This window comes from Mus pahari, chromosome 4, assembly GCF_900095145.1.
Source record: "Mus pahari chromosome 4, PAHARI_EIJ_v1.1, whole genome shotgun sequence".
In the NCBI taxonomy this organism is placed as follows: domain Eukaryota; kingdom Metazoa; phylum Chordata; class Mammalia; order Rodentia; family Muridae; genus Mus; species Mus pahari.
The window spans coordinates 25782250-25794385 of record NC_034593.1 but is presented as its reverse complement, the minus strand read 5'-3'; the positions used below and the strand labels follow the sequence as shown (position 1 = coordinate 25794385).

The following is a 12136-nucleotide window of genomic DNA, read 5'->3' as shown; positions in this document are numbered from 1 at the left end:
TGACAGCTGAGGTGTGCACTCGGGACACTGAGCCTCATGACAGCTGAGGTGTGCACTCGGGACACTGCACTTCATGACAGCTGAGGTGTGCACTCGGGACACTGCACTTCATGACAGCTGAGGTGTGCACTCGGGACACTGCACCTATGACAGCTGAGGTGTGCACTCGGGACACTGCACCTATGACAGCTGAGGTGTGCACTCGGGACACTGCACCTATGACAGCTGAGGTGTGCACTCAGGACACTGCGGCTCATGACAGCAGAGGTGTGCACTCGGGACACTGCGCCTCACACTTTGCTTTGCTCTCCGATGTCTCACAGGAATGCTGCTATACAAGATCAGCAGCCACAGCCACATCTTAGTAAGAGGAACATTGCTATGGCCCCAGTATGACCTCCTCCAGTACATTAACTATTCTGTTTGTTTCTAAAGTTTTATATAAGTGCTATAGAGTAGTTTTAAGTTACTTAAGCGATATCTTAGTTTTTCCAATAACTTATGAGAAACATAATAAAAATTGGCCTTTGATTACACTGAAACCCAAGCTAGGAAAATAAAATTTACATACCATGTCCCAATCCACGTTTCTGAAGAATGGGTGTCCTTGAATGTCAGCAAATCCAGTTTGAGGGTGACAACCCAAACGTTCCTTTGGGTCCTATAGCAAGAGCAGTGTTCAGGAACTAGACGAGTATAATTCCTATTTTATACTGGCTTCATTTGTGAAGCTGAAATGTCTAGCTATTTCTAGAAAGCATAGTCCAGTGGCAAGTAAGTAATCCAGAGGTCACAGCAGGTAAGGGTTCCTCCTGGCTCTTTGTCAACTCACCACATAACCAGCCCTGGTGCAGCATGCCTAGGATTTTAGAATTCAAGGGTAGCCTAGGCTAAATAAGACCCTGTTTTAAAATGGTAGAGTACTTCATCTCTCTTTGCTAAAGAATGTGGAAAAACAAGGGCAGCATTTGGCTATTTCTTTCTTGTGAGCTAGAGTTTAATAATTATAGCAACCTCTGGACGTTACAGCGCACTTATGTTTAGCTCACTGTTACAGCCTCTGCAGCAACAAACCCTCATTTGTCTAAGACAACGAAACAGAATTATCTGATCACTGGACCGAGACAGAGGCTGGAGCTTGGCTTCTGCTCTGACTATGGATTACAATGCTTTCTTCCTGATAGAAGGCACTTTATTTTATACATTAGCATCTCTCAACTTCACTTTTCACAGTGCACAAGCTTCCTAGTTTAAACCCTCCCTCATGTAAATATCTGCAAATCTGCTTTTCAAAAATGATAAGCATCAGTATCATTTTTAGCTTTTATGTGGCTTGAAGCTTTCAGGTTTTTTCTTTAAATTCCAAGATATTTAAGACATTCTAGCAGGGGCCAGAGAGATGGCTCAGAGGTTAAGATCACACCGCCTCCTCCTTCACAGGATTCAGGTTGGATTCCTAACACCCACTGCCGCTCACAACCATCTCTACCTCCAGGTCCAGGAGATCCAATGCCCTCTTCTGCCCCTCTTGGGCACCAGTGATGCATGTGCTACAGATATACACACCAGCAAAACACCCACACACATATGATGAAAACATGGCCATGTTCAACTAGGTGCAATTTTCCAATTTTATTAATTTCATCCTTATGTGCCCACAGAGGTAACCCATTTTCTACCTTCATTTATTTGGAATAAATTTTATGAATCCCAAATTCACAATCTTAGAACCTAAATGCTTCTGGCTTACCAATTACCACAAGCAATTGAATGATGTTAATTTTTTTGTTTTGCTTTGTTTTGTTCTTGTTTTTTTTTTTCGAGACAGAGTTTCTCTGTGTAGCCCTGGCTGTCCTGGAACTCACTCTGTAGACCAGGCTGGCCTCGAACTCAGAAATCTGCCTGCCTCTGCCTCCCAATGTTTACATTTTTAGGATGCCATTTCATTTCTTCTGAATTTTATCTAAATATAAAGTTATGAAATGGGTAGAAAACATTCTTGGCCAATTGGTGAGAAATCGGTTTTATGGATAAAGATACAGAAACGCAGCTAAAAATGTAATTATAACAAATTACAGACTCCATTTTCCTTCAGTGAGGAGAGCATACGTGTGAATCATTTACATTTAAAGGTCAAGCTGGAGGTAAATCAACGATACTGGCCACATGACAAGGATAATCAGGTCAGGATTTGATCCTGTGTCTGGTTATTAAACAAAATTCCAGTTCTAACTGAAAAGTTACATATTCCTGCTCTGAAACTTTCCAGCGCCCGAGCCTCTGCCGACCAGGCGCTTTGCTTACTCAGGAAAGAAAGCACATAAGATCTTCCACTCATTCCTACCTTGTTGAGAAAACTCTTCAGCACACTTGCTGCTTTTACAGACAGAGAACGTGGGATGCGAATCTGCTTTTCCAAAATGACTAAAAAGATAAGAATCACAGTATCATTTTTAGTTTTTATGTGGCTTGAATCTTTAAGTTTTTTCTTTAAATCCCAAGCTATTTAAGGCATTCTAGCAGAATATACATTATCTGCATAAGTGCAACACTTCATGTGTTTCCTCTGGCTCTCCTTCTCACTTGCCTTAGTACTGCATTTATTATTGACAAGCATGGTTTATTTTGACTAACTTAGTGTGCCTCAATAAAAACAATCCCTGCTTCACAGGGCTCTTCTGAGGTACAGAAGTTAGTACTGTAAAGTGCTTGCATCCATATGAAACACGGAACTGTACTGGGAAACGTGAAATCACTCTGCAAAGCTCCTGTCAACTCCAACCCACACAAGCAGTCCTGAAGACCTTCGTCAGTACCGGGCAGTTACTCTCAATGTCAAACCTCTGCCAGAGGCACAGTCACGGCACGAGAGCTCATTGGCACTCTGCATTCTCTTCCCATCATTTTAATGGCACTCTGGCTCCTTACTCTATGGAGTACTTCCTCATATTCTGTGAGGTCTTAGCTATTAGGTGCAGAATTCTGTGGCTGCTGCACTTTCTGGTAAAGGAGGGGGTCTGGCCCCCTCCCTCTGCCCTGCTGACTGTCAGCACTCCTCACCACGACACTCCCTCCCTGAGGAGGCTTTCACAAACCTCCCTGATCTCTCGGATCACAATCGCACTCCACTCTTCTAGAGCCCGGGTGTAAGTTTGAGGCTCATGTGCACAGGTTAGTCTCTCTAACAGATGCCTCCCCAGTAGATCCCTGTTCTACTATGTATGACACATTTAAATGCTTTCTTATGAATTGAGTGTGGGAAGGAAATTACAAAGCTACAGGCCAGAGAAGTGGGAAGGGACTATCTAAAAACTCTCCAAACTAACATGAAGTCAAGAGTGTGTCCAAATTGCTCTTCTTCTTTTTTTTAAACTGAGAATAATAATTTGAGAGCCCTTACTTTTGCTCTAGGTTATTCACAGAATTCCCCCAAAGCATTGCAAGTTACCTTGGAATAGAAAATCCTCTGTGTTTTGGTCAGGATTGTCAGAGCTCCCGACGATATCGAACGGAGACCTCCCCGCCATCATCTCAAACATAAGCACTCCAAGAGCCCACCAGTCAACGCTGAAGCCTTCAGAGAGAAGTGGAAAGTAATGAATCTTCTCTGCATGTCTGAAAATCCAGCAATCAGAAATTTATTTTTTATTTTTTAAAAAGATTTTATTTATTTATTTAATGTATATGATGAGTACACTGTAGCTGTCTTCAGACACACCAGAAGAGGGCATCAGATCCCATTACAGATGGTTGGGAGCTACCATGTGGTTGCTGGGAACTGAATTAGGACCTCTGGAAGAGCAGTCAGTGCTCTTAACCACTGAGCCATCTCTCCATTCCCCCCCAGAAATTTATTTTATCATGAGATGGAAATGTAAACATAATGGAAAAAGCAAATTCTAATTAGAGTATGAATAATATGGTAGGCACTAAAGACTACAGAAATATTTGGTCCAAGCAACCCTAAGAGTATCTGTATGTATTGTGGTTGGGCCTGGCGCTGTTTATACGTTGATGCGGATGTTCTCCTGGGAGGAGTTGCAGACCAGGAGGGAGTCATACTCAGGTGACTTTTTGTGAACCAATCCCCTAATGATTAAAGGAGCAATCACTGGGTGAGTAGGAAGGACTTCTGGGTTGGATGGAGGAAGAGAGGAAGCAGGAGAGTTAGGTCCTTTTGGACAGGGATACTGTGAGGACAAGATGTAATTACTAGTGTCTCCCAGATTCAATGGCGGATCTGTCAGGATTTCACCACTGGAGGATTTAGATTTAGTAAGGCTTACAAGTTAGGATTTTAGTTGTTGTTCCAGCAATTGTTTCTGAACAAGTTTGTGTTGCGTTTTCCTTCACACATTGGCTCTTATGGGTTCAAGAGAGAGAGGCATGGAGGCAAAGCTTGGGTTTGCCTGAGGTGCACCACAAAGACCTTGAGGGATTTGAAGCACGGGGCTGGCGTGGTAGATATCCACCCGTGGGAACTTAGCAAGCTGGGTGGAGACGTTTTGGGAACTCTAGGTCAGAGAGTCTGCACAGGTCGGCCATTGCCCGCCAGTGCATGGCCGGTCAGGCTGCTGAGGCAGAGGCACAAGCGTGGGAACATGCCGGTTCATTTTTTAATATTTCTCGCAACATATATATTCTGCCTCCCAAGCATAGGGAACATTGTAGAAAAGGGGAAAGACTGTAACAACCAGAGGTGGAGGACGGACACAAGCAAACAAGTCTCTAGACATAGTAGGGCAGCTGTACACATGAGCTCACAACTGGGATAGCGTGCACAAGCCCTGGGTAAACTCAAGTCAGACCAAATCCCAGCATGGGAAGGGAGGCGGACAGGAGGGGCTATGGCAAGTGATAGCTACAGCAGAGGAGCTTTTATCTAAAAGAGTTGTTCCCTGCAAGCCCACCATGCTCCCGTGGAAGCCCACAGATCCAAGAACATAAGGGCAGCATGGACTAGCTGGGTAAAAAGGAAGAGGAGACAAAGCTGGATGATTAGGTAAGTTGGCAGTGGGGGGATCTAAGAGGAACAGGAAAGGGTAGATGTGATCAAAATATATTGTAGGAAAGTCTCAAAGGAACTAATAAAACTAATAAAATTAAACATGAAGAAAATTAATGGATGCTAGGGGTAGTGCTGCATACTTTAAATCCTAGCACCAAGGAGGCAGAGCAGGAGGATCTCAGTTAGAGGCCAACCTTGTTTACAGAGCAAGTTCCAGGGAGGGAGGGAGGGAGGGAGGGAGAGAGGGAGGGAGGAGCCTTTAGGAACTTTTAGAACACTAAGGGCAATATCCCCTGAATCTGAACAACCTTCTGAAGTCCCTGACACTGGATTCACATAGCTGATGCGTTAAGTACCTACATACCTGGGCACGTCCTTGGCTTTTGTGACCCAGGCATACAATTTAAGCTTTTCTGTACATTGCTTCCTTTCTCTGTCAAACGAGTCAACGTGTACCTCAGAAGGCTTGTGAGGGAGTTTAGAGTGAACTGCTTACCACAGTTCTTGCCACTGTTCAGTGTTCATCACTAGTAGAATACTATTTAAATGTAATTCCCCCAAATGCCAAACCTTTTTTGGGTCCAGTTTCAGAATCTGAGGGTCTCCATGTAGGTTAACTGAACTAAGAAAAGCTTATATATTAATGAATATTAAAATGCTATACTATTTATGTCATAGTTGGTACCAATTATAGTAACAGCTAAAATACCACCTATTAATTTATTACCATAATCTTCTCCTCTTAAGATCTCAGGAGCAATGTAATTGGGAGTGCCGCAGAAGGTGCTGGTTGTATCTCCAGGCCGCAATCCTTCCTTTCATGGGGGAAAAAGGAAAGGAGAAGAAGGGGAAAAGATAAGAGACAAGACTATTTTACATTTACCTCTTCCATTTCATGCGTCTAAACTTAGCATGTATATACAATATGTTAAACCTGAACAGCGTCACTAGGAACAGTGATTACTACTAAACAGAGTAAAAGAAAACTTATTCACATTAGATGTTGCTAAAGTCAATAGTTAAGATAAAACTGCTTTTAAAATAACATTTATTAGCCGGGCGTGGTGGCGCACGCCTTTAATCCTAGCACTTGGGAGGCAAAGGCAGGCGGATTTCTGAGTTAGAGGTCAGCCTGGTCTACAAAGTGAGTTCCAGGACAGCCAGGGTTACACAGAGAAACCCTGTCTCGAAAAACCACAAAACAAAACAAAACAAAACAAAACACTTATTAAAATTTACTATGAAAACAGAGATCATTTGACTAAAGTGAATACTTCATGATTGTTGACATTGCGATGTTTTGTTTCCTACGGAGTGTGTCTTCTGCTTTGGTGTTTTAATAGCTGTAGGAAGGTGAACAATGCATAAATAAACTAAGTAGAGAAAATACCCAACAATAAATGGAACAGCCATCAAGATCTGTAACAAATATAAGCTTCTGTAAACCTGCTAACATTTTCTAAAAAGGAATAGAAATGAACACATTAGGAAAATTTCATGGTCTTTGATTATGAGGTTTCAACATTCAGAAAACATATCCTAATATGTTATAACATACGCCAATAACTAATAAACAGAGTAATTTTCAGACTTAAAAAAGCATGGTGGCCCACGTGTAATCCCAGCACTTGGAAGACTGAAACAGGAGGATTGTTAATTCAGGGTCAACCTCAGCTGCACACCAATATTTTGTTTCTAAGGAATAAAAACAAGCCCAACAGAAACACCAACTAAAACAAAGACAAAATAAAACCAAGCCAACCACCAACTGTGTGCCATATACCCATGTCACAGTATAAATATGGCCATACATGTTTGGGGGACAAGGGAAGGACAGAAAGTCATGAAAGAAAGGTTCCTCCCACGCTGGGAAGATGGCTCAGTGGGCACACTCTTGCTGACCAGTCCAGGCTGGCCTTGAACTCATGACCTCTCTGCTTCACCCCACAGAGGTGTGTCACCACGCCTCTGTCTCCTCAAGCTTCCTGTAATTTTAACTAATATTCAGACAGTGACTAAAAAAAATCCAAAACACTGTTCTAACTTGCAGATTAATACTCTGCATACTTTCATCTGCCCTTGGAACTTGTAAGAATCCATTATTATTGTGATGAGTTTTAAAACCAGAGAAAAGAACACTATGGGAAAAACCATGACAGAGCAGAAAGGCATCGTGAATACAACTGAGGTGTGCAGAGGATCCAGTGACTTAACCCTCTTCACTATTTACAAAGAGAATGATTTAAGGTGCGTGACAGGAAAAATGGTCTTGAATTTTTTATATGCTGCATGATGACTTTATTACCAATATAAGGTGCGCAGGGGTAACATTAAATCCTCATTACCATGTGAGTGTTTATGGTACGTCCTCCTGATGGATGAGGACACAGTGTGTACACTCATACACTGTTGGATGCCCTGTTTTGGGCAGGGTTAATAAGTAGAATAGTTCTTTGGACATTTTATGGGAAAAGATCAAACCTCTAAATAAAACACTGTTGCCAAAGGAGTAAAACAGCATTAATAGACATATTCAGAGATAAAGTCAAATGCTTACTGATTGTATGTCAGAGATTTAAAATTTAAATATAAAAAGACTCCTAGGAAAAATGTGAAAAAGTAGGTTCAGGTCTGGTAAATGGTAAAAGCTTGGAAGGTGGCATGCAAATACTGTGTTAACATAACGGGACTGTAGGTAATATTATTTCCAAATTTTCTTCAAAAGTATAACAAAAAAGCTACAACCAATTTTTAAAAAGTGACCCATTTATAACACACATCACAGAAGACATGGAGTTCTGCAAGTGGCCAGAGAGTACAGTTGTCTTCAGACCAGAATTCTCAAAGATCCTTAACAAGGCACCGATCCCTTCCCATCTAAGTGTGAAGTTACTTAACTGACAGGTTACATACAAGCCATCTGGAGGGCCTCTCACCTTACACATGCCGTAGTCAGTGAGTTTAATGTGTCCTTCAGAGTCCAGCAGTACATTGTCCAACTTCAAATCTCTATAAATTATCCCTCGCTCATGAAGATAATTCAGTGCTAGACTGATTTCTGCAGAGTAAAACCTTAAATTGAAAAAAAAATATGGCTTTGCTATGAATAATAACCATCTGCAAAACACACAGTGAACAGAAACAACAGGTTATAATAATATGTGATAGATATAATTTATTATTTTACTTAACCACCTCATGACTTACAAAGAATAAACTGTAACAAGATAACCTGCTTATATACTGTTTTCAACTGGTAGACATAAAAGGTCAGGCAGTCCTGAGCAAAAAAATCCAACTCAAACAAAACACTTACCTGGCATGCTCTTCAGGAAGTTTTCTCTGTCGCTGCATATGAAACATGAGGTCCCCTCCATTTACATACTCTATGACAAAAAACAACCTGCGACAGAGGAAAGAGCCACATGTCAGTTAGGTGTACGGCTCCTGGCATTTCCCACAGAGCAGCATGAAGACACTTGAGATGACTCACCCTTTGACCTTAGTGGACACACATGACCCCGTGTGACCCAACTTCTACTTCTAGACCGATCTATCCCACTCCTAGTAGTTTCACTGCAATCTTAGGAACTAGGTGAGTCATGTTTAAATGTCACTTCAGGTAAAGAGACAATATGTCATAAGGCGAGAATCCGGAGGATATGTAAAGGGCTTGCTAGCTACTGCTGTTTCTGAAGAGCCCCTCCCCGGTCCCTTTTTCTTCCTTATATGTCTATGAGTGACTGGTTTGTTAAATTGGTATCACTGATTGTAGCAGGAAATTATAAGTAGTCCTCCTACTTCAAGAATTATGGGAAACAGAGTCTTCTTATATAACAGGCCCAAAAGTATGACACCTAATGACACTTAACCTTACCTGCTTTCTGTCTGGAAGCAAGAATGCAGCCCAACAAGAAAAGGGTGATTGGACGCCTGCTCAAACACGTGCTTCTCCGTCTGCACCCAATCAATATCCTATTTAAAGTATCAAAGAAATCTATGTCAAATGAAATGACCCAAACTAATAATAAATTTGTTCTTAGCAAGTCAGTGATCGCAAGTGTTAACCAAATAGAATATCAAAACCATTCACTGTCATGAAACAAACCTTATACAAAGAGAGAATACCATTAACAAATATCCAGTATTATGAAATAGTCTAGAAAGCAAGGAAAGATCAAATACTTCCCTTGATGATAATATGCTCTGATTTTATTTTTAACCTAAAGCATGCTCTTAGAAAATAACCCACAAACACTGAAATAGTATGTGTGTGTGTGTACACGGATGTGTGGTACTCTGAATTGCACCCAGAGTCTCGCACATGTGAGGTCTGCCTAGAAGCAGTGTACCCACCCCATACTCACCCCATACTCACCTCATCATCATTGACGAGCTCTTTTTTCACAACTTTCATTGCATAAATGCGATCTGTTTTTTTTAACCGAACCAACAGTACTTTGGCGTAACTTCCTCTCCCTATAACTCGAAGCAAATCGAAATCCTGCAGACCTAGACTCGACGACGCTTTACCACTCTCCCTGGTGTTCATTGCCTGTGGAGAACATTTACAGCAACAACCTTTTAAAAACTTTTATTTCTAACAAACTGTACTAATGAGAATGATTTTAAGGTATTTTCTTAACATAAAGATATTTTTAGTTCTTAACTCTTTTCTTGTATATATATTCTAAAACATTCGATCTTTAAGAAACACGATGAACCTGTTGAGTAAAGCGTACAGACAGAGGTGAAATCTGAGGAAGGGTAAAGGCTCTTTAAAAGGACCTGAGCATTTTAAGTACAAGCACCACTGAGGCATGAATGAAAGGGATGCTGACTTCTGTGACTGCGGAACAGAGGCAGCCCTGATAAAGAAAAGAAAACGTGGACCGGCTAACAGTGGTAGCTGGAATTTAAGTTAAAATAGTTGGAAGAGTCTGCTAGGATCTGGATGAAGGCAAGAACATAATCTGAGCCCACGAGAGGATGCACTCCATGGTCTATGAGATGCTCTAGGCAGGAAACAGACATGAGGCAGCTCTGCTAACAGTAGATTCCATATTAGATGAAGAGATAGCAAAGTAACCCTCATAATTCATTCCAAACTAGAAATTGAAGCTTCTGTCAATTTATGCAGATCCTTGAAGATAATCTTTTATAAGATACTCACAAGACCAAAAAGAACACAAGCAGGGACCATGCCTATAGCTCAATACTGCAAAGCTATCAACATGTAATCAACAAATGTCCCACGAGAATAGAGCAGGGGTCCTCTGGTGAAAAGTACAAAGAAAAGAAAAATAAAAACAAGAAAAAAAGTAGGGAAGGGAGGGGAGAGAAGGGAGAAATAAAAGGACTATTCCAAATTTGACTCTCTGGCCTCGGCAGGCTCATGCACTCGTGTACACTGACCCAACCACACATATACACACTGCACAAATAATTAAAAACAATAAAAACAAATCATTTAAAAAAGAATGGCCATGGGGCTGGAGAGGTGGTTCAGTGGTTACGAGCACTGGCTGCTCTTCCAGAGGCTCCTGGTTCCATTCCCAGCATCCACATAACAGCCACAGTTGTCTATAACTCCAGTTCTAGGGGATCTGAACACTTAAAGCACCAGGCACACGTGGTACACAGACATACATGCAAGCAAAACACAGAAAATATATATCATATATACTCACATTTAAAAATGAGAATAATTATATGTCCTAGTACTAAATTTGCATTAAAGGAAATACTACTCTAGTTCTTCCAGAGGCTAAGACAGTGGGTGGGGAAGGGCAGACACTAGCAACAGACAACAGAGGGGAAGGTGGGCAAGTCTAGGGAAAGAGCACTGCTCTGAGCCCCACCCACACAAGTGGGATCTGAAAACATGGCGGAAACCACACTGCTGACAGGAAGAGAGGGACTGAACTTCAAATGCCGAGTTTAATTTAAAATATATCTTCTCGAAAATGATCAAAGCGTTAACGGCTTGTAGTAAACCTTAAGGTTGCAGGCTATATAAACCAATAATAGAATGACAAGCTTAAAAACAATTTTAAAAAATCATCCATTGCCACTGTCCTGTCAAAGGACTGGCTTAAAAGAGACAGATTACTCAACGTATGGACAAATGAGGAGCAACCAGAACTTTACTGATCTATCTATCTATCTATCTATCTATCTATCTATCTATCTATCTATCTATCTATCTATCTATCTATCTATCATATCTAAGTGCACTGTAGCTGTCTTCAGACACTATCTATCTATCTATCTATCTATCTATCTATCTATCTATCTATCTATCTATCTATCTATCATATCTAAGTGCACTGTAGCTGTCTTCAGACACACCAGAAGAGAGCATCAGATCTCATTACAGATGGTTGTGAGTCACCAAGTGGTTGCTGGGATTTGAACTCAGGAACCTTTGGAAGAGCAACCAGTGTTCTTAACTGCTAAGCCATCTCACCAGCCCTAGAACTTTACTGTTGATGGCAGTGCAAACCCACGAATAAAGACTGGCATTGTATCTCTCAGTGCAATTTACATGTGACTCAGTGTGGCGACTGGTCATGCACTTAACTTGTTTATTTACTCACATTGTCACATTTTCATGCAATACTGGAGACTGATTTTTTTTTTTTTTTTTTTTGTATTTTATGTGATATGAAAGACTGAACCCAGGATCTCATGTATGCTAAGTTAGTGTTCTACCACTAAACACTTCTCTGAACAATTTTCAATTTTCATTGTAAAACAGGTCTTCACTTCAAGTTCAGGCTCTGAGCTTGAACCAGCAGGGCCAGTTGTTTCCTCGTAAGTCATCGTAACAATGCCAACTGGAGGGAAGACTGGACAGTGGGACAGACAAATTGTAATGATAAAAACGAGGGAGACTGTTTTGCATGTGCATCTATGCGCCAAGCGGGATGGCAGAGACTTGCATATCCTAAGAGTCTGTTTTTATAGCTGGAAGGAGAGCAAAGGAAGACAAAAGTAATCCAAGGGGTAAAGACCATGGTTAGTTTTAGGGCAGGGGAGAAGGGACTGCCGGTGACCAGAAGCTACAAGCCAGGCCACGGAGTGCTGGTGGATCTTTCTTCTGAGAGGCCATTACATAGTGCTCAC

At 41.3% G+C, this 12136-nt stretch overlaps 1 protein-coding gene across 1 annotated transcript in view; it reads right to left on the bottom strand.

Annotated features, from left to right (window-relative positions):
* Prkci (protein kinase C iota) overlaps window positions 1-12136 on the bottom strand; it is a 98286-nt gene that overhangs the window by 6539 nt on the left and 79611 nt on the right. The window contains exons 9-16 of the mRNA XM_021195588.2: window positions 9387-9563; window positions 8886-8983; window positions 8325-8411; window positions 7945-8080; window positions 5736-5823; window positions 3449-3574; window positions 2345-2424; window positions 572-661 (exon numbers count right to left, since the gene is read on the bottom strand). Coding sequence (XP_021051247.1) covers window positions 572-661; window positions 2345-2424; window positions 3449-3574; window positions 5736-5823; window positions 7945-8080; window positions 8325-8411; window positions 8886-8983; window positions 9387-9563 — 882 coding nt within the window. The remainder of the gene's footprint in view (window positions 1-571; window positions 662-2344; window positions 2425-3448; window positions 3575-5735; window positions 5824-7944; window positions 8081-8324; window positions 8412-8885; window positions 8984-9386; window positions 9564-12136) is intronic.